The sequence below is a fragment of the Aythya marila genome (genome assembly GCF_965140915.1).
Source record: "Aythya marila genome assembly, chromosome: 22".
Classification (NCBI taxonomy): domain Eukaryota; kingdom Metazoa; phylum Chordata; class Aves; order Anseriformes; family Anatidae; genus Aythya; species Aythya marila.
Genome location: NC_139063.1, coordinates 2,080,317 through 2,106,582, shown reverse-complemented (window position 1 = coordinate 2,106,582; position 26,266 = coordinate 2,080,317). Strand labels below are relative to the sequence as shown.

Here is a 26,266-nt window from a genome sequence, read left to right as displayed (position 1 = left end):
AGCGTTTAGAGGTGAGCATCATTCTGTCAGCGTATTCTAGATCTTGTATCTTTGTGTTTCTTTCAGAAGAGCTTCTGTAATAATGTCAATAGAACTGATCTGAACTCCTAACTGCTTTTTAACTCATTTTTTTCTGAGTATTCTGAGAAATAATGGACAAAAAGTATTCTAGGGATCTTGGAGAAGCTTCTTAATGCTGGGGGAGTAAGCTCCACCTTTTTGGCGTATGTGTAAAAAGGTATTGCAATCCTTTTTCAGAGAACAATAAGCCTCCAAAGGCGGATGCTGGTCCAGATAAAGAATTAACTCTGCCTGTGGACAGCACCACTCTAGATGGCAGCAAGAGCTCAGATGACCAGAAAATAGTCTCCTTTCTTTGGGAAAAAACACGGTGTGTATCATCTTCCAGACCGTTCTTCTGCAAGTATCTGGGTCTTTAATTTCAAACAAGACACACCACACGTACCCCTCTTTTGTTAAATCCTGGTCTCATCGGGCTGACAAGCTTCACCACTGACTTGAATGAGACAAGGATTTATGTTTAACTGGAGAGAGGTGGAGTTTTTTCTCAAGCATTAGGCCTGATTCCCATTCTCAGTGTGGTTGTGACATGTAAAGGAGACCGGCTGTGTTTGAATTGCAGTGGTGTAATGTGGTCTTGATCTTACGAAGAGGCTGACTCTTGTAATCAAATAACAGCAGGGCTTTCTGACTTAATACTTTTGCAATATATTTGAAAGAGGCAGTGTTCTGCTGCTCAGACACTAAATTCCATGGAGGTGCTTTAGGGAATTCAGGAAAGAGCCTAGGAGCAACTTGCAGTAGCTTTTCCTATTTGCTAATGCAAAAGTTTGTGTAAAGCTCCTATAAATGCAGGAACTATTTTTGCTCTGTACCTTTTCTTAAAAGAAAAAGTTGGCTTATTACACAGTTCACATGAACCAATTTTGCTGAGGATTCTGATTTTTTAAACACTACTTAAATGCAGATATCAGTGTTACCCTGGTTTAAAACAAACAAACAAAAAAACGCTAAATCACCAAATAGTGTAGTCCTTGTTCTGAATGCTGCACTTTTTTATTTTATTGCTGTAACTGAAGAAAATAATTTTGCTTTTTGTCATGGACATTTTATTTCCAGGCAGCTGTCTGCTTGCATCTCCATAAATTCTGCTTGAGCCTCGTGTTTGTTGTGAGGCTATCTCCAACGATCTGTACAAAGTTTAAACTGATCCTTGTGTACTTTGTTTAGGGGCCCAGATGGTGTCAAGCTGGAGAATGCAAACAGCAGCATTGCCACTGTAACAGGCCTTCAAGTTGGGACGTATGAGTTTACTCTGACAGTTAAAGATGAGAGGAACTTGCAGAGCCAAAGCTCGGTCAACGTTATTGTCAAAGAAGGTATGTCCAGCCACACGCAGGGCTGCCTAAAACCCAGGTTCTGTTTGAGTAGAGGTGAGCTTAGCAGGAATGGGTGAAGAATAATGCGTAGAGCACTGAAACAGCCTTCTGTAAGCTGGGGTCTACCTTTCTCTGGAGGAATAGTGTCTTCAGCTAAATCCCACAGCATGTAATTGCCCTTCTCTCCCCCAGGGTTAGAGAAGTATTTCTTGGTTGCAGTAGAGGTCTAAGGCAGCAGTTTTTTCATTGGGCATTACCAGATTTTCCTCCAACTGCTTTATTTCTGTTGCTTAGAGATAAACAAGCCACCTGTTGCAAAGATTGCAGGAAATGTTGTCATCACCTTGCCTACAAATACAGCTGAACTGGATGGATCAAAATCCTCTGATGATAAGGGAATTGTCAGCTACCTGTGGACCCGGGATGAGGGGAGCCCTGCAGCTGGGGTGAGTTTTCTTTTTTAAATGGCAGTCTGCAGCATCATAGAAGTCAGTGAGAGGCAACTTCTGAGGAAATAAAAAGGTGATCGATTCACCCATTACCTTTTAGTGATATCCTTAAATATGGTGATATATCATGCTAGTTTGTGGCTTGGTTTCCTAATCTTTTTTTTTTTGCTCTGCCTTCCAGGAAGTCTTAAATAATTCAGACCATCATCCCATCCTTCTTCTGTCCAATCTGGTAGAAGGGACCTACACATTCCATCTCAGAGTAACAGATGCCAAAGGAGAGAGTGATGTAGAACGGACCACAGTGGAAGTCAAACCTGGTGAGTCAGTCAGTTTCTGTGCTGTACCACATTTGCCTACAGTGTATGAGCAAGCCCTCTGTTTTTCTGGAGACAGTGTATCATAGAACCATATCGTAGATATGATTACACAGTTAGTGTACTGTGCTAAGTATGTACTGTAGACACAGCTCAAAAATGTCAAACATCAATAGTTCTGGGGGAAATAATCATATTTTTATGTGGTTCTTGGAGGCTGGCTCTTGCCACTTAGAATTAGCTGTGACGGTCATAGACCTGTATCCCTTCCTACAGCAAGATTCTGTACTTTTGTGTTCAAAGCAGAAACCTTTTGGAAAGATGCTAGAAGCCTGACTTGTACCCAGACTGTTAATACAGATCTTCAGAACTTCTATTTATCTCATGTATTTCTCCCTAGATCCTAGGAAAAATAACCTTGTGGAGATCATTCTGGATGTTAATGTCAGCCAGCTGACTGAGAGGCAGAAGGGGATGTTCATCCGACAAATAGGGGTTCTGCTGGGGGTCCTCGACTCAGACATCACCGTGCAAAAGATCCAGCCATACACTGAGCAAAGGTAGGGTTTGTCCGTGAACGTACAAGGAGGGGGAATGCTTAAGGGTTCAGTAAACAAAGGGCTGTTTTCTCTTGGGAAGCAGATTGGATAATCAGAACATGCAAAGATGTTGCTTGAAATTGATATTCCTGCTTGCTTAGGTCAGAGGAGGCATGTTGCCAAGCAGGTCTTGGCTATCTTTTCCATCTGGAGATGGTGCATTGTCCTCAGAGCTCTTCTCTGCTGTTAATGCCTTTGCCTCACAGATCTATAAAATAAGAACTAATCTCCTTTGTTTATGAGGATTGTGAGGGCTGTCTGAAGGAGGTTCTACAACTGATTTATAACTGGACAAATAATAAGGCTTGATAAAGGAGTAGCTCAGTGAAAAGTTGATGCCACACGAGAGCAGTGCACAGTGCTGGTGCAGCAATGCCCTTAGCAGTAGCTTTGCATGCCAGCTTTGTAGTTTTATATTGGCTTTACTGCCTGCACAACTCGAATGTAAAATGAAACGTTGGAAACCACTGTAATTGTTGTTTGAACAGAAAACAAAAACTTGGTTTGGGTTGTGATGTAGCTTAAAATAAACTACAGCTGGTCTCTTCTAAACAACTGGAAATCTGCATATGGACAGGGCTGTAGGCCAGGGTCCTGTTGCCTGCCTGGACCTGCTCAACTTCAAGCAGAGTAACCAGCAAGGCATACAGAGGATGGTTCAGCCCAGCTGGATCCTGTTCATGCTGCTTTGGCATTAAAGTACCTGGTTAAATTCAGCTTTTCACCTCTGTAGAAATGATTGGTCTGGGAAATTCACAATTTTGCAGGAAACTTCAGCAACTAGTTCTGAAATGTCTTTTTAGTACATATCTATGTATTTAAAGCAGTTCACCATTACCATAGGTATGTTTGAGGATGCCTGAATGTGAATTTGAGTGGCATGGCAACTAAGTTATCAAGGACAGGGTGATAATCTGTTGAAATAAGCGCAGTATTACACTTAAAACTACTCTGTTTTTACTAAAAATTAAGGTAAATGAAGCACGGAGGAAAAAAGAAATGTGACATGTTTAAAATCATGCAGCAAGCCAGAAATAAGTCCGCAGTTATGCTTCAGACTTTCCTGAGTTCAATAATGTATTGATTCCTTCATGCCCGTGTTGCCTGCTGTAGCAGTAAAATCAGAATTCATTGTCCGTGCAAACCTAAAGAGCTCAGAACAGAAGAGCCAGCACTTTCTGTTTTCAGTATTACCTTTCTGTCTCTGCCATGACCAGACCAGTTGCCACTGTTCTTCCACTGAAAAAGACAAGTAAGGGATTCTTGCAATTAACACTTCATCTATGTTTATTAAGTAGACAAAAGAGTGGGAAGTGTGATAAAAGAGCAGAGGTTATTTTCTGACAGATGGCTTTAACATCACATTTTTGCCTCAACTATCAAAGTAACTTGTACTTTTTAAAAAGATCTTTTTCCCCCAGCTGCTGTTGACTCACTCACAAGATCAGTGGTAATAATAAACCTAAAACATTCAGTTATCCCTTTGTGAATCTGAAGGATACCCAGAGCTCTGCAAGGCTTGCAAGCCTAGGGGAGCAAGTTCTTCTATTATAAAATTCATGCATTTAAAGATGGAGAGCGCAGCAACCTCTGTACCAGTACTGCGGTGTTTTTGTTTTTTTCTGTCTCTAACCCTGCATTTAAAGTAAGCTTTGCAAAAGATTGTAAATCTTTGTTATTTTCTCTGTTGTTGGAGCTCTGTGCAGAACAGTTAAATGAGCCCATGACTTCCATGGGTCATAAGGTCTAAGGATCCCAGAGTGAGGGAGGAGATTATGAAAATGGGAAGACCAGAAAGTTTGGGTAATTCCATATTTAGTGTGAACCTGCAAAGATATGCTTGGAGACGTTTGAAACTAGGCTTGACAAAACCATTATCAAACTAAAGAACAGTCCAGTCCTAGCTTTCAAAGTTTGTTCAGATCCAATGTCCTAAAGGTACACCTACTGTGTGACCAGGCTTACCATTATTGTTTTCAAGAGGGAGCCAAAAGTTTGACTTTGAGGTAAATTTGAGATTCTGAGCAAGCCCCTCTAAAGACAGAGAGGGGAGAATGGTTCTCTGCCTGATGGTTGGAGAAGTAGCAGATAATCATTTTTTTTGTCTGACTTCCAGCACGAAGATGGTGTTTTTTGTACAGAACCAGCCTCCCCACCAGATATTCAAAGGACGAGAGGTAGCCTGGACACTAAAAAATGAACTACGGAAACAGCAGTCAGACTTCCTCATCTTCCGGGCACTAGAAATAAACACAGTCAGTAAGTAAGAGTTGCTGTTGTATGAGCTAATGTCTTTTCCTCTTGTCTTAGACATTTGCAAGAATATGGGCCTTCATCTGTGCTAAACACACGTCTGTGTGCATACACACACACTCTGGTAGCTTTTGTGTCTTACTAAATTGGAAGCAGTAAAGTAAATTCATTAGACTGCGAATTAATCAATCAATTATTTACCAGTTGCTTACGACTAGTCACTATTTATCTTGTGTAACGTACAAATGTCACTTGGGATGTTGCTGGGAAGATGGGAATTCAGAAAATCAAAAGCAGATTGTTACTTTTGAAACTAAACTACAGTGTTAATGGAATACCGCTTTGATTGGCTTTTGAAGGTCACAAAACTGTAAGTTCTTAAAGTCCAGTTCTGTTTTCATGCTGTAATTCGTGATCACTTTAAAGAATCTGTTTCTTGTAGTCTGTCTCACAGACTGGCTTTGAGTTTGAAAGTCAGAACCTTTTTTAAAAACATTTGCTTAACAAATATACAAATTCTGAGACTTTAACATCACAATCATGATCTTATCAGGCAAAATTTTCTTAGCATGTTACGTGTGGTGTGCTACGTTGCTTGTGAAGCAGGAGTTCTCAAACTTCCCTGAGAGTGGTCATATTGAACTCTGTTATCCCATTTTTGCCTCATGTGTGAGTCATTTAGTTCACCTTGCTGGTTTTGGTCCCTAGCGTGTCAGCTGAATTGCTCCGAGCACGGCCGCTGTGACTCCTTCACCAAGCGCTGTGTCTGCGACCCGTTCTGGATGGAGAACCTCATCAGGGTGCAGATGGGGGATGGCGAAAGCAACTGTGGTACGTCAAATCTCCCTGGTGTTGTTCACCTTTAGGAGGCAAAAAGTGAAGCCCAAGGTGTGCTGAGTAACAGCTGCCTGCTTTCTCCCAGCGTCTCTGACATTATGCTCACACGAGGAGATGGTTCCTGTCCTGGTCTCACTAACCTTATCTTTGAGGCAGGAAATATTTAATAGGGAAGTGTCTCCTCTTCAGAACCTTTTGGTGAGCATTCACTAAGAGTTGAGTCCATTCTCAGTGTATAAATCGTGCCCTTTTTCTATTGTGACCCTATAAGGGCTTTCCTGTCACAGGAAAGCAAATTTTGAAAAACAACACACATTGAAAAAAGCCTTTCAGGAAAAAAAAATAGAAAAAAAAACCACCTTGTGCAGTGAAGCTGCACACTGGATCTTAAGCCTTTGGCTTCTGTAGGTGAGTTAGCGATCCCGCCAGTGATAGATAGTAACTTCTGCAAAGGGTCAGGCCTTTCTTTTTTTCTTTCTTGAGAGTAGCCAGCTAAAGAGCATGTTCTCAACTGCATGAGTTGCCAAATCGTCTTTATCTCTGTGGTGTTTTGCTTTCAGAGTGGAGTGTGCTGTATGTGATCATTGCATCGTTCCTCATTGTGGTTGCCTTTGGAATCTTATCCTGGATGGTGATCTGCTGTTGCAAGAGGTGGGACTGAGGTCATAACCTTCTCTGTGTCTGTGCTTCAGAGCCAAGTAGGTGCATTAGGAGGTGAAAGAGATTCAAACCCATAGTCCCAGCAGGTTGGCTGCTTAGCCCATGTGATGTTAGTTTTTGTCACTTGGTGTTTGAAGTGAAACACAGAAGTCCTAAAACTCTGGGTTCAGTTAAGAAGTGAGACTTGGATTAGCCTGTAAATGTGCAACTAAAAGCAGTGTTTTTAATCGTTTGCTTTCTGTTATTAACATAATCGGAAATAAGCAAGTACTTTGAAGATCGGTGGTTTTTTTCTTATGCCTTTTTTTGAAATAAACTGCCTCTTAATTCTTTTTCTTCCTTTTTCTTCTTAGACGAAAAGGAAAATCCAAAAGAAAAAGCAAATATAAGATTTTGGATGCAACGGATCAAGAAAGCCTGGAGTTAAAACCAAATCCCAAAGCAGGTAAAACATGAGAGGGAAGAGCTCAGCATTTCCAGAATGCTGACTAAGAACACTCTTCCTCAGTGGAATTAAAAATCACAGAGTGAAACAAACATGATGTTAGGTACTGACAGACGAGTCTCAGAAGATCTAAGAGCTTGTTTCTGATCAGTAGACAGGGTATTTAGTCGTTATCTAACTCCTTGGTTTAAAAATTGGGGCTGAAATTGGTATAGTCTTGATGTTTCCACTTTCTGTCACAAAGCAGATAAATGTAAGCAGTTCAGAGACCAGCCTGATCCAAGAAGTCCAAAACTGAGCGTTGACAGTAGCTTCTCTTGCTCTGAAGTTTTTCACTGAGTCCTGGTACTCTGTTTTAGTCAGTTTGCTTCCTGCCAGTATGCAATTCCTTGGCAAGGCTTTTCAGCTAAGCATGAATTTAGTGTCATTAAGCATTTCACCAAACTGATTGACTTTCCCTGGAAACAAAGGGATGCCAAGCAACGTGAAAATTCTTGGTGGCCTGAAGAGACTGGTGTTCATTTCTGCCCCAATATTCTCCCACCCCAAATTACTTGTTCTTAAACGTGTCCATTTTTGTCCTTGTGGGCACAAGGCTCTGAAAGTTTCACATTTTAGCTCATCCTTTAATTTTTCATAGAAGCAGATGCCTATCTCAGGGGAGAGACCAACGAAGTCCCCAGTGCTCTATGTGGTTACCAGCCTATCGGCCCATTCCAGAAAGGCAATCGCTTGTCTTCAGTGTTCTTAGCCAGCACTTTTGTGCCGCATTGCTGTCCTAGAGAGTGCTTGTCAGGTGCTTTGCAAAGATCACGGAGTTATTTCAGGCTGGAGTGTTTTTGCTGCGATTGTATCTGATACCTGAACTGAGCCATTGTCACCTGCTGATTGACCAGGAGAGGAGGGAGAAGTGGGAGAGTATACACAAAGCACAGCCCCACCAAATGCTTGGGCAGTGCTTCAGCTGCTGAAATAAGCCTTTAGAGTAAGAGTTTAGTCCTGTTTTTAAGAGGAGGGGTTGTAGGGAGGGGAGAGGGTTTTGTAGCCATTCTAATTAACTGCACGTGGAAAATAGTCCCTGGTCCTTGTTTGCTAGAGGAAAATAATTGCTTATCCTAGTATTATCCCATTTAGTGGTGTTCCAGGAAGGTGAACAGTGCCTAACGACAGCAGTGGAGGGCATTGCAGTGACAGAGCTGAGCAGATAATTCCTCTGAGAACTGGGGCATCCCAACTGCATGATAGCCGTGAAGAAAAAACGGGTGGATTTCCCTCCCTTTGCACCCAACTGCTTTAATCTGACCATCTGTCACCCCGCACAGAAGAGCCCCACTGTTAAATAAAGGGCTCATTGTTCTGCAGTCGGTAGCAAATGTGCCTCCACCATTTGCTCTCTGGTAACTAAACTCATCCTGCCTCTTCCAAGGCTGGCTGCTGACTAAAGTCTTTTTCCCTGCTAGATACGTCCAGGGAGCGTTCTGATAACAGGGGAAATGTTGCATTTCTCCATTAAGGAAAAGCTAAATTGAAATATTTCCACAGCTGACAATATCAGTAAACGTCTCTCTCCTGTCCTTGTGCATTAATCTAAATTCAGCCCGTTAATTTATTTCCCTCCCTTTGCAGGAAAGAGGAGCGAGATGAGAGTAGGGAGGGTGGTAAGAATGCAGCAATCTTTTCTTGCACACCTGCGTGTTCTCTTTACCAGAGCCATTAGCCCTCAGAGAGCTTTCTAGACAATGCCCTCAAGCAAGGTCAGGGAGACAGAGATCCCACGAGTTCTCCTCACAGCCCCTTCTGGTAATGTTATTTGTTTCCCTACCCATTTGTTGTGCTGTGCACTCTCTGGAAATGTCTGCGTGACCTCTGTCACACCAGGGTATCTGAAGCAGGATTGCTTCATCTTTGGGTTCAGCATTTGAGGGAATAGTGACAGACACAGGGAAGTCTGATCAAGCTGCCCCCTTGACGTGACAGGAACGTGACTCTTAGAGGGGGAATGGAGTTAAATTGTGGTGTTTGACCAGGGGTAAAGGTCATTTTAACCTGGGAATCTCTCTCCTTCAAAGGTGGCAGACAGAAAGCCCAGGTCCTCAACACTAGCCTGATGCACTCCGAGTCTGAACTGGACAGCGATGAAGCCATCTTCACGTGGCCTGACCGTGAGAAAGGGAAGCTGCTCCGTAGCCAGAACGGCTCCTTGCGCAATGGACAAGTGACACTAAAACCCAAGAACCAGAGGGAGGAAATCCTATAGCTCCCTTTAGGTGGCCTTTTGCTGGAGCTCAGTGGGAAAGAGAAGGCCACTCCCGTCCCTATTCTGCAAGGGCCTTCGGAGGCCAGTTTGGTTAGGACAACAGCTGCTAACTTGTTTCACAGAAAATAACTCTGTTTTTGCGGGTTTCTTTTCATTCAGTTAAAACTGGTTGTACTTGAATTTGAACTCCAAGGGAAATCAAAGGGAGAAGACAACTGTGAACCGCAGATGAAGCATCAGAAAAGACAGAGCTGGCATCTGGAGCACGGCAGGACAGAACCACTTGGAGCAACTGTGAATGTGCAGGACCCTCCTCGCCCACCTCAGACTGCAGCAGAGAGACACCTGTGGACTTCCAGGTCACCTGTCTTGGAAGCTGTTTGAAGAAGGAAGGTCAAGGCTGTGCTCTGAGCTCCCTCCCGGCTCCAATAGCCCGCCACAAACTACTCCTGCTGTCAGACAGTTCTGTTTTCTTTTACTCCCACCTTCCCTAATGGTTTAAGCACTATTTTAATTTAGATTTGTCCTTTCACATACACTGGCTGCTTTTGGAGCGTAGAGTAGGAGGAACCTAAACGCTACGGTCACAATCCATCAGCTTGCAGTAGGGGAGAGGGTTTTGTAGCCGTTCTAAATAACTGGTAGGCTTTTCTCCCGGGGAGTGTTGATGACACAGTGGCTGTTCAGAGGTGGAAAAGCTGACCTGCCTGTGGTAATTAGCTAGGCTGGGAGCCCCCCTCCTGCAGCAAGCTGTCCTGGTGGATACCAGAGCAGGGGTGGGACACTCACCTTTGGTACACTTGCTTAATGGCTGACTTAATCCCAAAGCCACAAGGTGTAGTTCAGCAGCATTTTCTGTTGGTCCCTAAGCCCTCCATGAGTCTGGACAACAACTGTATCTCAGTTATGAAATGCCACGCGGGGTTTTTTTTCCTTAAAACTTGCACAACCCAGGCAAACGGGGTTTGGTGTCTTCAGTTCCAAGCAGCTGGCTCTTCCCTCTGGCCGGCAGCTTAGTGGCCTCGTGTCACTACAGCTGAACAGCCCTGTGTGCTCCCGGTACAGCGTGCAGTGCGTTTGGTGTCCTGTAGTCAGTGGAAAAGGGAATTCTCAGTACCCAGGGGCACCGCACGGTGAGTGTCAGCAGCCCGTGGCTGTATTTCTCTGCTGCTTGAACTCTGGGAAAGGCTTTGCTGGGAGCCAGGTGTCGGTGGTCCTTTCCCATACCTGCTTCTTTATCTCACTGTGCTGCTTTCATGAGTTGCACCCCTGTCCTCGGGCAGAAATCAACCTCTTACTGGCATGAAGGATGCCGCTGCTCCTCCACGGATGGGTGGGCAGTTTATTGCCTTTCTTTGTGTTTAATTTAAAAACTGGAAACTCGTTTCATTGGCTTTTTTTTTTTTTTTTTTGAGCTATGAAAGCCAAAAGGCTTTAAACTTCCTCAGTTGTATTTATATTGCTGCACTACTGATTTGTGTTGAGCAAGATGAAGATTAAACACTATTGAACGCGAGGGAACATCCCCTCGCTGAATGTAGTCGTGGCTGCTGCTAAGTTTATTTTGCTGGGCAATCAGCTCTCCTCAGGCACCAGAGCTGGAGCCAGGCACTCTCCCCAGGAGTCCCGAGTGGGGCAACAGCCTCGTGCCCTCTTGCCTGCACCGGGACGGGGTTTGCCTCCTGCTTGCCTGCGTCACAGCCGAGGCCACCCTCTGGTTTGTGTCTCTGGCGTGCAACACCAAGCATTCCCTGCCCGTGCTGCTCCTCCTGCACCCGCTCTCACAACTGCTCCTTCCCCAGGAGCCTGCCCCGGACCACACACGGGGATGTCCTGAGAGCAGGACGCTGCTCTCTTTGCTGTGCCTTGAAGGGTCACAGCCCAGTGCTTGGCTGGAGCCCTCGCTGCCAGCCCGCTCCCGGCCAAACGCTCAACCCTTGGGTGACGCCACCCTCTGAGGCATCGCCCTGCGTTTGGACGTGAGACGAGCAGGCTGCAAGAAAACGAGGTTGGGAAGCTGCAGGGATTAACCAGATGTGGTCCTGGGACCGTGCCTGAAATCTCTCCACTCCGTTGGACTTGGCTGTTTCTGGGGCACGTGCGTCTCATGTCTCTTTCTCCTGTCTGTCCTGGGGAAATCCCCTCTGCAGGGAGCCAGCGCTGCTTGCAGTGGTTGGGGCGTTCCGTGCTGCAGAGATCAGAAACCCTCGCAGGAGATGCAGTGCGTGCATTCAAGCAAGCCTGGCTTCCTATTACGGAAGAGGGAAGAATTAAAGGCTGTGCAGCTGCTACTCGCCAGCACCTTTGTTTAGCCGAGGTTGGCTTTGTTCTCACACTTCGTGTGGAGACACCTTTGGGTTGAGGAGCTTTAGGCAGCTGCCAGCACCACCCTGTGCAGGAGGGCCCTCGTCTACCTCCGTGAAGGTTTTGCAGTGGGCTGTGGCATCCCCCCTGCTCCGAGCCCTTTGGTTAGGACAGGCTCCCTCCCTCCTTAACCATTTGTCACCACCAAGTGCAGGCTGGTGACGGGGACTGCCCGAGCTCCCCTTTATAATTCCGGCTCGGTGCCACCCCTCCCCGAGCCCTCTTCCCCTTGTTAACCCCTGGTGCTTCTGAGCATCCCTCTGCAGCACCACGAGGACTTGCAGAGGACGAGGGGGGACCCTCCGGAGCTGCAGGCAGCAACTTCTGGCACAGGAGACGGGGCAGACTGCTTCGGTGCCCCATTAACACAGCCCTTCCAAGGTGTGTGCACGTAAAGCAAACGTGTTCCAAACCCTTCGCCCCCGTAGCATCACCGATCTCATCGCTCATTTGTTACCCAAGCACCGTGGTCCCGCTCTGACCTTGCACGGGGAAGGTTTCTGCATTGCTATGCATTTTGATTTCACAATTAGAGACGCTGGCTACAAGTCACCCATGTGTGGAAGTTAAAAGCTGAGACATCTGTTAGATGAACCGGCGGAGTCGCTTGATTTTATTTTCTTCTTTAACACGAATGAACTTCAAACACTTGCGAAGATGTTTGAGGCAAACGTCGCGATCTAGTTTTAAAATAGTTTGCTCTTAAATCTTTTCTTCATTCCTCCGCGTAGCGGTGGGCTGCCCAACCTGTCTGAACTTTGGTTTAACGGCGTTTGGTTGCAGTGTTACTTGGATCAAGACTAAAAAGTTCCTTTTTTTAAACAAAACGTTTCTTGCAAATAAACAGGGAAGATGTTTTGCTGCTGCTCACCTTGCTTCTTTCTCCAGTTTCAGCTGTGGGATGGGTCCTAATGCAACCGCTGCTCTCCCTGGGCAGGAGCTGGGAGTTCCCTCCTCATCCTCAGGGGCTGGGTGATGCTTTAGGGGCCGTGGGTGCAGTGCCACAGCTCTGCCCGGGGCTGTTCTCCAACATCCAGAGGGGTGTGGGTCTGTTACTGGAAACTTTTATTAATTAGTGGAGTCCTTGAAGGAGATACCAAGGCTGCTCCTTCCTACACCAGCCTCTGGCCTCCAGCAGCACCTTCCCTGGTGTGATGCAGCCGTGGTGCTTGGGGAAGAGCGGGTGCTGAACACCACGGGGAGCTCAGGATGGGGGATCCAGGGTTGGAGCTGCTGGTGTAATCCCAAAGGGACTCACCCTGGGAGGTGGCACCCACCATGGGGGGCTCCGGGGTGCTGGGACCCCTCCAGGGTGCCCCAGGGGGCTCTGCTTGTGCCCCTTCCCTGCTGTCCCCATCCTCACACAGAGCCTCAGAGCAGCCCCAGGTCTGTTATTGGGGCCTTGCAGGCACAACCCAGGGCTCCCCGGCCCTGCTCATCCCTCCCCATGCAGCACCTTGCCTAGGAGGAGTTAAAAAAAAAAAAAAAAAAAAAAAGAAGAAAAGCCCTTTATGGAGCTCAGGGGGAGAGCACGGTGTTTTTTTTTTTCTCTCCGCGCATATTCTCACCCCTCTGCCCGTGCTGTCCTTGTTATGACCATGTGAATTTGGCACCGCTCCTCCGTGCCTTCCTGCCATCAGGATTCCCCGAATTGCTGCTGCTTTCCCTCCTCCAGCCGGGCTCTCCCGGGGCAAGGTCAGCGCCTGGCCCAGCCTGGGGCTCCCAGAGGTGGCAGCAGGGCTTGAAGGCACGTCCCTGCTGCCAGGCACTGAGCCTGGGGTGCTGCTGGCCCCGTGGGTTCATTATAGGACTTTTCATCACGTGTTTTGGGGAAAATTCGGCCGGCTCAGTGCGGGACCTCCCGCAGCATCCCCGCCGCAGGCACGTCCCCCTGCTCCCGCTGCCGTCCTGCAGAAGCAGAGTCCCCGGGGGCACCGGGGGCTGCAGCCCCAGGCCTGGCCAGCCCCACGGGCACCATCCCTGCGTCCATCTGTCCATCCGTCCCCTCCGTCCGTCCGCACGGGGCCCTGTGCTCCGAGTGAGTCCGTCTTTCCATTGTTCAAACAATCCCTTTTCCACACTCGCTGCCAAAGCCTCCCCGCTCGCTCCCGCACACGCCAGTATATTTAGCTGCCTCTAAGCCTCTACCTTTCCTTATATAGGAGAGGCCAAACGAATTTCGCACTCTCATTATTAATAGCCTGAGAGGAGCTCTTAGGAGGCTGCCAAAAATAGCAGGCAAACAGAGCGCACCCGGGCCGGGGAGGGCGCTGGGGCAGGCGGGGAGCTGCCGGGGAGCGCCGCGGGAGGGATGCCGTGGGTCTGCCTTCGCCCTTTGGTGGCCAGGACGAGGTGTGTGTCCCCGCGTCCCCCCCCTGCTCCAGGGATCGGCTGCACGCAGAGGTAGGGTGGGGGGACGCGGGGGCGTGGGGTCCCGGGGTGGGCAGCACCTCTGCACTGCTCCAGACCCTATAAACCTCCTGTGTGGGGTGCGGGTGGGTGGCACAGGGTAGCTGGGTGTCCCCGTGCCCGTGGGGTCCCCGGGGAGCTGTGTGGCTGCAGCAGTGACAGGTTTCACCCTCCGAGCCCCCCCAGCTGCTGGTGGGCCCAGGAGAGGCGTTGTGGGTGCTCCGGGACCCCCGCTGTGTGCCCAGGGGATGCGGGGCAGGAGGTGGAGGTGGTCGGTGCCCCGCACACCGATGGTGCCCGGACCGGGAGGGAGAGGTTTGGCAGCAGGGAGCACCCCCGGTGCCTCCCCGCATCCATCAGCCACGTGCTGGGGGCACCGAGCCCAGGAGAGGGCACGTGAGGAGGGGGCTGCGGGGCCGAGGGGCTTCACCTGCACCCGGAGGCATCCGCAGCCCGGGCAGGGGCTGCCTTAAATCCCTCCCTTCCTCCCTCCCTCCCCGGCGAGGAACTTCTGCTGAACTGGAGGATGCTGCAAGCTCCTGCGGACGAGCTGGAGGAGTCCTGTGGCAAAGTCAAGGCGAGCTGGGAAGCGGCGTGCTCCTGCCGGGGGACGCGGCACCCCGCTGCCACCAGAGCCCAGCCCCGGCCGGTGTCACCTCCAGGACTGTAAGTGGCCGCAGGGAGCTGGTGGGCGCGGGGGCTGCGGGAGGCAGCGGGGGGCTCCCCGCCGCCAGCGTTTAACCTTCAGCGAGCTCAGCTGGAGCTGAGCCCCGCTCGGGCTGGGGATGCCGCTGCTGCTCGCGGCCCCTGCGCTCGGCTGCTCGCAGCAGCTCGGGCAGGGAGGGAGGGCAGAGGCTGAGGGAGGGCAGAGGCTGCGGGGTTGGGGGTCCCCACGGCCCCCCATGCCTTGGAGCAGGTGGAGGTGGAGGCACGGGGATGGTAGCGAGCTCGTGGTGGGGTTGAGGGGGGCGGTGGGGCACCCTCTGGCCATGCGTCCGGATGGGATGGGATGGGATGGGATGGGATGTGAAGGAAGGGATCCCCACCTCACAGCCCCGTGTGCAGGGTGCTGGGCACACCGGGGCACCACGAGCCATGCGGCCGCAACCCCGAAGCGTGCGGTGCCCACGAGTGAAGCTGGGGACCGGGGGAGCTCCCCAAAGCCCCCCTCTGGCAGCTCGCCCACCTCCTGCTCGGCTGCAGAAGCCAAGGGGGGGGCTTGCCCCGTGCTGGCTGAGCTGGGGCAGATGCTGAGCGCTGAAACTTGGCCAGGCCGCCGCCAGCGAGCGGCTGCAGAGCGCGGCCGGGCACGCGGCTGGGGCAGAGCGTGGAATAAAGTCGCTTCCTTTTATAGCCAGGCTGGGGCTGTTCGGTGCCGTGCGAGCGCCTGAGCCACCACGGCCACCCCGGCACCCCCCCAGCTCCGCTGCCAACCCCTGCGGGGCCGTTCGTCCCCGTGCCTGGGGCTGGGAGCTGCTCCCGGAGGGGTGCAGGGCCTGGGGGCTCCAGGCAGGATGGTTTTTGAGCTGCCCGAGGGGCTGCGTGCGGCCCTCCAAGGTCACCGGCAGAGCCCCGGTGAGGGCTGCGGGGCTGTGCCGTGGGCTGGAGCCGGGAAGGTTCCCCCGGGGCTGGGGCACCTCAACGCCGCAGTGCTGGGAGAAATGCCCAAGGGCAGCCCAGGCAGCTGGAGCCGAGATGGGACGGGATGCGAGAGCCCTGAGCCTGCAGCCTGGGTGCAGGGGGCTCAGCGCCGGGCAAAGCCACGGGCTGAGAGCTCCCACTGCACCCCAAGAGCCCTGCGGGAGCCCCAACATCCCAAAGCTGCAGGGCAGGTGGAGCCCGAGGGGTTAAGCGGGGACATCTCTGCAGTGTCCAGCCGCGGGACACCCGCTCTGTCTAATTTTTGAGGGAAAAGGGGTGCTGCTGCAGCCGGACACCCTCTGCCCCAGCATTGCCGTGAGGCTGGGGACGGGGATCCCAAAAGCCGTGTCCCTGAGGTTCCCCAAGACCAGGGGACAGCCACGGGGCAGCCCCAGGACAGCAGCAGAGCATCGGGGGGGGCACCACGGCCGTGCTGGCAGCTGCCCCCCACCCCGCAGCGAGGGCTGGAGGCTCCGGGGGCCACCGAGCAGCCTCGTCTCTGCCTGCGGGTGTCGCGAGCGGGGCCGGCGCCTGCTTGGCACCCACCGGCTCCTTGCAGAGCTGCGGCGGTCACGGCGCTGAGTCACGGCCCTGCTGGGCCCCCCCCCAGCCCCTGCACCCCTCGTTTGCCCTCCCCAGTTGAGCCACCCCCCTCCTGGGACTGGTCCCAGCGTTTGCACCGCTCCAGCTCCCAGTTTAGGGGTAGGAAGGTCGCCGGGGTCAAGGCGCGGACGGGCTGCTCTGACACTCGTCCCCTCCATCGCCCTGCCCTTGCCATGATGTGTGGGGGCCACTGAGCCCCCCCAGGACCCCTTCGATGGTCTCCAACCCCAGGGACCTCCACCAAACCCCCCCACCAGTTATTTCCTCTCGGCCCTCCCCTGCCTGCTGTGCCAGGCTGTGGTTTGGGGGTGCAGAGCCCCAGGACCCTGCAACCTTCTCCTGGCCTTGCAAGGAGCTGGACAATGAAAGGGGGGGTGCAGGGAGGTGCAGTGCCCCCCGACCTGGCCATAAATTGCAGAGGGAGGGGGCCAAAAATACTGCTTTGACACCCAGGGCTGCAGCAGGGTGGGCAGCGGGGAGGGGGCCAGGGCAGCGCAGGGTGCTGGGGTGCTGTAGGGGGATGCAGGGTGCTGGGGAGGTGCAGCTGGTCCATCCTGACCCAGCACAGCAGCAGCAAGGAGGAGGGGGGGCTGCCAAGTCCCAAAGCTGATGGGGGGGGTCCCCTGAAGCACCCTGGGCACTCTGGGCACCCTCACCCCACGTCCCCGGCTTCCCCAGAGGGTTGGAGCTGGCCCCCAGCTCTGCAGAGCAGGGGGGGTGCCGGGGCTGGGGGTTTCTCCCTGCTGCCTCTCCCTCCCAACCCTACATACTTCTTCATATGCCCATATGGAGTCGGCCGGCGTTATGGAATGTTAAGAAGTATGTATTTTTGGGCTGGGACCCCCACGCCGGGATCCCGGTGTTGGCGCCGACCCCGGTGGCACCTCCGGAGAGAAAAGTGCGTCCCCGGGGCTGGTAAAAAGGAACCAGATCAACTTGCAACTGGATTTGGTCCCCTTCAACCAGCTGCGGTGGCGCACGGGCTGCGTAACTCGCTTCGTCCCCGCGGACCGGTGGCACGAGCAGCGTCCTGGGTGGCAGCCGGACCCACAGTGCTGGGGTAAGGAGTGGGGAAGGGGCTCGTGGGGGAGCGTGGGGAGGTGGTGGTGGTGAAAAAAGGTGGTTTTGGGGCCTTTTTTGAGCACGCGGGTGCCGCGAGAGCTGGGTACAGCAAGGGTTAAGCAGCGGGACTAACCCAGGGAAACTCGGGGAAAATAAACCAAAGGGACCGATTTCCTAGAAATCCACTTCCCCTACGTCACCACTGCCTCCCCGGACAGGCAGCGAGGCGCAGCCCAGTGCCGGGCACCCTCAGAGCAGATCGGGGGAGCAGGGAGGGGAACCCCACCGTGGGTTTTTTGGGGCTGCACCCCTTTTAGATGGGGAGGAAAATCAGGGCAGAAAGCAAGGGCTGCTGTCCCCGCTGGGCTGGGAGAAAATGCAGGGTCCCCATGCGCAGCCTCCCAGCACTGTAGGGGATGTCCAAGGGGAGGCAAGATCTGGGGGGGCTGCTCACCCTTAGGGTGCCCTAAGGGTGATGGTCGCCCAGGCAATGGGGCACACGGGGCGGGCTGGGCTGGGGCTGACTTCTCCTCCTCTTCCTCAGGAGCATCGGGAACCCTCACGGCTCTCAGGGTTGTGTCTCAGCTGCCGGGGCTGCCATCGGGTCCCTCCTTCACCTTCCCCTGCCCAGTTTTGTTGCTGAGCACAGTGACATAGGAAAAGGGGCTCTCCCTTTGGCAGCCGGGGTCAGCTCTGCTGCCCGGGTCCCCTCCACGCTGCGTGAGCTCCCCCGGCTCCTCGCAGAGTGAGAACTGAGGACGTCCTGGCCTGCCCGAGCACCTCAGCAGCTGCCCTCAACCTGCTGCGTCACGTGTGTGGCTTTCCTACTGAAACCGAAACCATGTCAGCTCCTCAGACAAAGCTGAAAATTAACCAAGAGGAAAACAAACCGGCCTCCTCCTCCTGGGCTGAGATGTGATAAGTGTGGGGCGGCCCCTGGGCGGTGCTGGATAGGACAGGACACTCCCTGCGCCATCTTTTATCTGTGTTATTGGTGTGCTGAGGGCAGACAGGCACTGCAAGCACAGCAGCAGGTACAGTGGGTCCTAGGGGTAGAGGGAAGCCTGCAGGAGGTGGTGGAATGGGGCAGCCATCGGTCCTGCAGCATCTTCTCTGCCTGGGGGTGAGCTCTGCCCACTCTGAGTGACTTTTTCTTTTCTTTCTTCCTTCTTAGCCATGGAAATTACAGGAGTGATTTTAGGGGCCACCGCTGGAGTAGGTAAGTTTCTGGCCCCTGGCTTGGCCACAGAGCACCCGTGTCATGGGGTGGGTGCGCAGAGGTCGGGGGCAAGGGCTGCCCCGTGCCTGGGCTGGGCACCCAGCGAGGCTTCAGCCAGGCTCTGGTGTGATGGGGAACTCATCACCAGCCACTGCTGAAGCCCTGCACGCCTTTCCCCTTCTCCCTGGGGATGGTGCGTCCCCGACCCTGTGCCCCACAGCCCCCGCTCTTTGCTCTGACACCCCGTCCCCTTGGGATGGGACCTGGCATGCGGGTAGCAGATGTGTCGGTGTCCCTCCTGCAGGACTGGCGCTCTTTGGTGTCCCAGCAGTCGTCTCTGTGCTGGGGTTTAAGGCGGGCGGCATCGCTGCGGGGTCCATAGCTGCCAAGATGATGTCGGTGGCTGCCATAGCCAACAACGGAGGAGTGGCTGCCGGCAGCACCGTGGCCATGCTGCAGTCGATCGGTGAGTGGTGGGGTGCTGAGCTGCACCACACATGCAGGAGCAACAGGGTTGTGAGCTTGGCTTGCTGCAGAGCCTGTGCCCTTTAGTGCATCCTTGGCTTTATTCACCCAAACCCACGGGGAGGGGATAAATCCTTGGTGTGCTAGGAAGACTCAGGGCTTGCTGGGATATGGGACCCCATGCTCAAGACCTGTGGGCCTGTGCAGATATTTGTCTGCTCTTCTGCCGGGAGTGCTTATGCACTTGGTAGCTCTGGCCATTACCAGAAGGGAGAGCTGGAAGGGCTTGGTCATGCTGAGGGAGCTGAGCCCCTGCATGGTGGTGAACTGGCATGGGTCAGGAGAAGTCCTCAGTTCTCTCTGTCCCGTGCTCTGTCCCTCAGCAGTGAACACCCACGGGCCCAAGCATCATGCCTCTTTCTATCCTTGCAGGAACCGCAGGACTCTCTGCTGGTGCCAAAATTGGGCTGTCATCAGCCCTGGGGACACTTGGTGGAATAGTTGGAGCCACGAAAACCTAGGGGAGCACAGCTCCAGGTGGCAAACCCAAGGAATGCCAGGAGGCAGCGGATGGCGCAAGGAAGAGCCCCGCCAGCCCAGCAGCTCCTCTGCAGCCGCGCAGGGAGCTGCCGACCTGCTTGAGCACTGAGCATATGGAAAATAATAAAAATAGCTTTGCAGCTGGGGTGTTGTGCTGGCTCGTGTGTGTCTGTGTCAGGGGGTGTGCTGGTTTTATAGGTGGGCAGCCAAGCTCCACCTTCCTCAAAGGGAAAGGGGAGAAACTATGATGGAAAGGGCTCAAAGGTTGAGATCGGGATGGGGAAATCACTCAACACTTACCATGACAGGCAAAACAGACAGCATAGGGAGATTAGAGAAATTTATTGACTATTACTAATAAGGTAGAGAAGTGAGGAATAAAAGAAAGAAACCAAAAATGCCTTCGCCCCCATCCACCCTCTTCCGCCTCCTCCCCTTGAGAGTCTCAGGGGAACAGGGGAATGGGGGTGACGTGCAGAAAATAAACTCCACAGTCAGTAAGATTGTAAAGTAGGGGTGTTTATTCAGCACTGGGTGGGGTCGTCCCACTAAAGTTTTGGGCACCCCAATGCAGCGCTTCCTTTGGTTGCACATGGTGAAGATTTACATAGGCATGAAGCTTCTCAAGACGCCTGCTATGTTTGACCTATCCCCGCTTTGTAGTAAAATTAGTGGCAGGGAGTCCTTTATATTGATTCCTCCTGTCCACGCTTGCGCAGTGTTTTCTGGTAGTGGTTGCCGGGGTTCGTGGGGATGAAGATCAGTGAGTCTTCCTTGTCACCGCAGGCCGACCTTTCGTCTCAGTGCTTCCTCATAAGCTTCTCAACTTCTGCTTAAACTGCAGATTCGGTTTCATTTGGTTCTTGAAACATGTTTCCTGTTTTCTATCAGGAACTGTTTTCGTGAGGAATCCCAGAATTTCCTGCCTTAGTTCCTTTGCACAATAGGTAACAGAAGATATAGTACATGTCCCTTACCTGTCTTCTTTACTAAAATTCTTTTGGCTTCCTCTCACATGCTCCTTAGCCTATCTTAGCTACTAAAATTCTTTCAGCCTCCTCTCGGGGGCTGTGCTCAGTCTATGGCACTTTGTCTCCACCGCTCCCTCACGGTCACTGCCTGGCCCTGTGCTGTGGGGTCTGTCCCACGGGATGCCGTCCTTCCCGAACTGAGCCTGCGGGGCCTGCCCACAGGCAGCAGCTCCTCCAGAACTGCTCCCACACGGCTCCGTCCCACAGGGTCCATCCCCCAGGAGCAAACAGCTCCAGCACGGGTCCCCCATGGGAGGCAGCTCCCCCCAGCCCCCTGCTCCTGCGTGGGCTCCTCTCTGTGCCTGCAGCTCCGACCCGGGGCCTGCTCCTGCGGGGGCTCTCCACAGGCCGCGGCCTCCTCCAGGCCACAGCCACCTGCTCCACCGGGGGCTCCTCCAGCCATGGGGGGGCTGCAGCGTGGAGATCTGCTCCATGTGGGACCCATGGGTGCAGGGGGACAGCCTGCTCCACCAGGGGCCTCTCCCTCCACAGGCCGCAGGGGAACTGCTGCTGCCTGCCTGGAGCACCTCCTGCCCTCCTGCACTGCCCTTGGGGGCTGCAGGGCTGGCCCTCACCCCTCTCTCTCCCGCAGCTGCTGTTCCCCATCAATGTTTTTGTTTTGTTTTGTTTTGTTTTCCTTTCTTAAATCTGCTCTCACAGAGGTGCAAACAACACCAGTTATTGGCCTAGCTCTGGCCAGGGAGGGCACATGGAGGGTCTGGGCTCGGGCTGACTTCTCCTCTTCCTCAGGGGGATCAGGAACCCCCACGGCTCTGAGGGTTGTGTGTCAGCTGCTGGGGCTGTCATCGGGTCCCTGCTGCGACCCCGTGGATTCCCCACCACAACCCCGCTGGTGCCTGCGTCCACTGCCCTGGATCCCCCCAAAGGCCCCTGGGTCTCTCCTGTGACCCCCCTGTATCAGAGCCTCCGGATAAAGGCGTTGGATCCTGGTGTGGTTTAACCTGAGCCCCGCACAGCTGCTTGCTGACTGCCCGCGGGGGGTGAGGCAGAGAATCAGGAAGGTACATGCGTCGCCCATGTGTTTCTTCCTACACAAACCCAAACCATGGGAGTTCCAGTGAACATTAACCGAGAGGAAAACAAACCGGCCTCCTCCTCCTGGGCTGAGATTTGACGAGTGTGGGGCGGCCCCGGGGCGGTGCTGGGTGAGATGGGGCGCTCCCTGCACCATCTTTTATCTCTGTGTTATCTGTGTGCCAAGGACAGACGGGCACTGCCAGCACAGCAGCAGGTACAGCGGGTCCTAGGGGTGGAGGGAAGCCTGCAGGAGGTGGTGGAATGGGGCAGCCATCGGTCCTGCAGCATCTTCTCTGCCTGGGGGTGAGCTCTGCCCACTCTCAGTGACTTTTTCTTTTCTTTTTTCCTTCTTAGCCATGATAAGTATAATTCGAAGAGTGATTTTTGGAGCCACCGCTGGAGTAGGTAAGTTTCTGGCCCCTGGCTTGGCCACAGAGCACCCGTGTCATGGGATGGGTGAGCAGAGCTCACAGGCGAGGGCTGCCCCGTGCCTGGGCTGGGCACCCAGCGAGGCTTCAGCCGGGCTCTGGTGTGATGGGGAACTCATCACCAGCCACTGCTGAAGCCCTGCACGCCTTTCCCCTTCTCCCTGGGGATGGTGTGTTCCCGACTCTGTGCCCCACAGCCCCCGCTCTTTGCTCTGACACCCCGTCCCCTTGGGATGGGACCTGGCATGCGGGTAGCAGATGTGTCGGTGTCCCTCCTGCAGGACTGGCGCTCTTTGGTGCCCCGGCAATCGTCTCTGTGCTGGGGTTTAAGGCAGGCGGCATCGCTGCGGGGTCCATAGCTGCCAAGATGATGTCGGCGGCTGCCATAGCCAACAACGGAGGAGTGGCTGCCGGCAGCACAGTGGCCGTGCTGCAGTCGATCGGTGAGTGGTGGGGTGCTGAGCTGCGCTGGGACCGTGCCCAGGGTTGCACATGCAGGAGCAACAGGGTTGTGAGCTCGGCTCGCTGCAGAGCCTGTGCCCTTCAGTGCATCCTTGGTTTTATTCACCCAAACCCACGGGGAGGGGATAAATCCTTGGTGTGTTAGGAAGACTCAGGGCTTGCTGCGATATGGGACCCCATGCCCAAGACGTGGGCCTGTGCAGACATTTGTTTCCTCTTCTGCCGGGAGTGCTTATGCACTTGGTAGCTCTGGCCATTACCAGAAGGGAGAGCTGGAAGGGCTTGGTCATGCTGAGAAAACAAAGCCCCTGCATGGTGGTGAACTGGCATGGCTCAGGAGAAGCCCTCAGTTCTCACTGTCCTGTGCTCTGTCCCTCAGCAGTGAGCACCCACGGGCCCAAGCATCATGCCTCTTTCTGTCCTTGCAGGAGCCGCAGGACTCGCTGCTACTGCCAAAATTTGGCTGTCATCAGCCCTGGGGACACTCGGTGGAATAATTGGTGCCAAGTGTTTTTAGGGGAGCACAGCTCCAGGTGGCAAACCCAAGGAATGCCAGGAGGCAGCGGACGGCGCAAGGAAGAGCCCCGCCAGCCCAGCAGCTCCTCTGCAGCCGCGCAGGGAGCTGCCAACACGCTTGAGCACTGAGCATATGGAAAATAATAAAAATGGCTTTGCAGGCGATGTGTCGTGGTGGCTCATGTGTGTCTGTGTCAGAGGATGTGGTGGTTTTACATGGATAGGCAGCTGAGCTCCACCACAGCCACTCCCCCTCCTCAAAGGGAAAGGGAACAGAAACTATGGCAGAAAGGCTCAAAGGTTGAGATAATGACAGGGAAACCACTCAACACTTACCGTGACAGGCAAAACAGACTTAGCCTAGGGAAATTAGAGATATTTATTGCTTATTACTAACAATGCAGAGAAGCAAGAAACAAAATATATTAAAACATACTTCCCCCATCCATCGTTTTCCACCTCCTCCCCTGTGCGGCACAGAGGAATGGGGGCTGCTGTCAATCTATGGCATGACTCCCCTGCTGCTCCCTCATGGTCACTCCCTGGCCCTGTGCTGTGGGGTCTGTCCCACGGGATGCCGTCCTTCCCGAACTGAGCCTGCGGGGCCTGCCCACAGGCAGCAGCTCCTCCAGAACTGCTCCCACACGGCTCCGTCCCATGGGGTCCATCCCCCAGGAGCAAACGGCTCCAGCACGGGTCCCCCATGGGAGGCAGCTCCCCCCAGCCCCCTGCTCCTGTGGGAATAGAAATGTTGTTTTTGCAGAATTACATTGTTTAGAAGGAGGGAATGTGGTACTGAGATATGCTTACAGTGATAAGAAAGTTTAGCAGGCGACCTTGTAAAATGCAGACAATCAGACTCCTTAGGACAATTAGGTGAAAATCACGGTGTCAAGTCAAGTCAGATAAGTGAAGAAACATTACCACTTCAAGCAGTAAAAATGTCAAAAGAAATTTGAAATTTAACAGGCCGGCGACTGAAGGCCATGCATTGTTTGTGAAGCATCAGATAGATTGTGAATCTGGATTACCCACTCAGTGGGGAAACAGGGGAGGGTCCTGCCATCAAAAGGTATATAAACTGTGTTTTGGAACTAGTAGATGCGCTCTCTCCTGCTTGTGGGGCGCCCGCCATTGCAATCGCGAATAAATTACTACTTCACTGAGATCCTCGCCTGAGCCTAAGTTATTGGCTACGGAGTGTTTCTCACACTCCTGCGTGGGCTCCTCTCTGTGCCTGCAGCTCCGACCCGGGGCCTGCTCCTGCAGGGGCTCTCCACAGGCTGCGGCCTCCTCCAGGCCACATCCCCCTGCTCCACCCGGGGCTCCTCGGCCATGGGGGGGCTGCAGCGTGGAGATCTGCTCCACGGGGGACCCATGGGTGCAGGGGAACAGCCTGCTCCACCAGGGGCCTCTCCCTGCACAGGCCACAGGGGAACTGCTGCCGCCTGCCTGGAGCACCTCCTGCCTCCTGCTGCACGGACGCTGGGGGCCACAGGGCTGGCCCTCACCCCTCTCTCTCCCGCAGCTGCTGTTCCCCATCAATGTTTTTGTTTTGTTTTGTTTTGTTTTGTTTTCCTTTCTTAAATCTGCTCTCACAGAGGTGCAAACAACACCACTTCTTGGCCCAGCTCTGTCCAGGGAGGACACATGGAGGGTCTGGGCTGGGGCTGACTTCTCCTCTTCCTCAGGGGGATCAGGAACCCCCATGGCTCTGAAGGTTGTGTGTCAGCTGCCAGGGCTGTCATCGGGTCCCTGCTGTGACCCCGTGGATTCCCCACCAGGACCCCGCTGGTGCCTGCGTCCACTGCCCTGGATCCCCCCACAGGCCCCTGGGTCTCTCCTGTGACCCCCCTGTATCTGAGCCTCCGGATAAAGGCGTTGGATCCTGGTGTGGTTTAACCCGAGCCCCGCACAGCTGCTTGCTCACTGCCCGCGGGGGGTGAGGCAGAGAATCAGAAAGGTACATGCGTCGCACATGTGTTTCTTCCTACACAAACCCAAACCATGGGAGTTCCAGTGAACATTAACCGAGAGGAAAACAAACCGGCCTCCTCCTCCTGGGCTGAGATTTGACGAGTGTGGGGCGGCCCCGGGGCGGTGCTGTGTGAGATGGGGCGCTCCCTGCTCCATCTTTTATCCACGTTATCGGTGTGCTGAGGGCAGACGGGCACTGCAAGCACAGCAGCAATCCTGCAAGCACAGCAGCAGGTACAGTGGGTCCTAGGGGTGGAGGGAAGCCTGCAGGAGGTGGTGGAATGGGGCAGCCATCGGTCCTGCAGCATCTTCTCTGCCTGAGGTTGAGCTCTGCCCACTCTGAGTGATGTTTTCTCACCTTTTGTCCTAGCAATGCCAACTGAAATCAAAAATGTGGTTATTGGGGCCACCGCTGGAGTAGGTAAGTTTCTGGTCCCCGGCTTGGTCACGGCGCACCCGTGTCATGGGGTGGGTGAGCAGAGCTCACGGGCGAGGGCTGCCCTGTGCCTGGGCTGGGCACCCAGCGAGGCTTCAGCTGGGCTCTGGTGTGCTGGGGAACCCGTCACCAGCCACTGCTGAAGCCCTGCACGCCTTTCCCTTTCTCCCTGCGGATGGTGCGTCCCCAACCCTGTGCCCCACAGCCCCCGCTCTTTGCTCTGACACCCCGTCCTCTTGGGATGGGACCTGGCATGCGGGTAGCAGATGTGTCGGTGTCCCTCCTGCAGGAGTGGCACTCTTCGGTGTCCCAGCAGTCGTCTCTGTGCTGGGGTTTAAGGCAGGCGGCATCGCTGCCACGATGATGTCGGCGGCTGCCATAGCCAAGAACGGAGGAGTGGTTGCTGGCAGCATTGTGGCCGTGCTGCAGTCGATCGGTGAGTGGTGGGGTGCTGAGCTGCGCTGGGACCATGCCCAGAGGGTTGCACATGCAGGAGCGACAGGGTTGTGAGCTTGGCTTGCTGCAGAGCCTGGGCCCTTCAGTGCATCCTTGGCTTTATGCACCCAAACCCACGGGGAGGGGATAGATCCTTGGTGTGATAGGAAGACTCAGGGCTTGCTGCGATATGGGACCCCATGCTCAAGACCTGTGGGCCTGTGCAGATATTTGTCTGCTCTTCTGCCGGGAGTGCTTATGCACTTGGTAGCTCTGGCCATTGCCAGAAGGGAGAGCTGGAAGGGCTTGGTCATGCTGAGGGAGCAGAGCCCCTGCATGGTGGTGAACTGGCATGGGTCAGGAGAAGTCCTCAGTTCTCTCTGTCCCGTGCTCTGTCCCTCAGCAGCGAACACCCACGGGCCC

At 53.7% G+C, this 26,266-nt stretch overlaps 3 protein-coding genes across 4 annotated transcripts in view; all 3 read left to right on the top strand.

Annotated features, from left to right (window-relative positions):
• Positions 1–12,434, top strand: part of KIAA0319L (KIAA0319 like) — a 32,309-nt gene extending 19,875 nt beyond the window's left edge. The window contains exons 12-21 of the mRNA XM_082777779.1: positions 259–391; positions 1,252–1,400; positions 1,695–1,846; positions 2,031–2,169; positions 2,567–2,726; positions 4,882–5,024; positions 5,727–5,849; positions 6,416–6,506; positions 6,869–6,960; positions 9,030–12,434. Of these exons, the coding sequence (XP_082633905.1) occupies positions 259–391; positions 1,252–1,400; positions 1,695–1,846; positions 2,031–2,169; positions 2,567–2,726; positions 4,882–5,024; positions 5,727–5,849; positions 6,416–6,506; positions 6,869–6,960; positions 9,030–9,217 (1,370 nt within the window). The 3' untranslated portion in view covers positions 9,218–12,434. The remainder of the gene's footprint in view (positions 1–258; positions 392–1,251; positions 1,401–1,694; positions 1,847–2,030; positions 2,170–2,566; positions 2,727–4,881; positions 5,025–5,726; positions 5,850–6,415; positions 6,507–6,868; positions 6,961–9,029) is intronic.
• Positions 12,435–17,840: 5,406 nt separating this feature from the next.
• On the top strand, positions 17,841–23,160 carry LOC309886413 (interferon alpha-inducible protein 27-like protein 2A). Of its 2 annotated transcripts, none has more exons than XM_082777261.1 (4): positions 17,841–18,330; positions 21,944–21,994; positions 22,299–22,460; positions 22,908–23,160. In XM_082777261.1, exons 2-4 carry the CDS (start codon positions 21,946–21,948, stop codon positions 22,994–22,996), a joined length of 300 nt encoding a protein of 99 aa, XP_082633387.1. In that variant the 5' UTR covers positions 17,841–18,330; positions 21,944–21,945; the 3' UTR covers positions 22,997–23,160. The 2 variants fall into 2 exon arrangements, with proteins under 2 accessions (XP_082633387.1, XP_082633388.1); XM_082777262.1 differs by lacking the exon at positions 17,841–18,330 and adding an exon at positions 21,713–21,803.
• LOC309886414 (interferon alpha-inducible protein 27-like protein 2B) lies at positions 18,358–19,660 on the top strand. The gene is made up of 4 exons (XM_082777263.1): positions 18,358–18,369; positions 18,471–18,515; positions 18,820–18,981; positions 19,413–19,660. Exons 2-4 carry the CDS (start codon positions 18,473–18,475, stop codon positions 19,499–19,501), a joined length of 294 nt encoding a protein of 97 aa, XP_082633389.1. The 5' UTR covers positions 18,358–18,369; positions 18,471–18,472; the 3' UTR covers positions 19,502–19,660.
• Positions 23,161–26,266: the final 3,106 nt, after the last annotated feature.

Excerpts from the sequence above, each read along its gene's own strand:
- LOC309886414 (XM_082777263.1), top strand. The coding sequence starts at position 18,473 with ATGGAAATTACAGGAGTGATTTTAGGGGCCACCGCTGGAGTAG. Across the intron at positions 18,516-18,819 it reads AGGGGCCACCGCTGGAGTAG|GACTGGCGCTCTTTGGTGTC; the intron begins GTAAGTTTCTGG and ends TCCCTCCTGCAG. Across the intron at positions 18,982-19,412 it reads GGCCATGCTGCAGTCGATCG|GAACCGCAGGACTCTCTGCT; the intron begins GTGAGTGGTGGG and ends CTATCCTTGCAG.
- LOC309886413 (XM_082777261.1), top strand. The coding sequence starts at position 21,946 with ATGATAAGTATAATTCGAAGAGTGATTTTTGGAGCCACCGCTGGAGTA. Across the intron at positions 21,995-22,298 it reads TGGAGCCACCGCTGGAGTAG|GACTGGCGCTCTTTGGTGCC; the intron begins GTAAGTTTCTGG and ends TCCCTCCTGCAG. Across the intron at positions 22,461-22,907 it reads GGCCGTGCTGCAGTCGATCG|GAGCCGCAGGACTCGCTGCT; the intron begins GTGAGTGGTGGG and ends CTGTCCTTGCAG.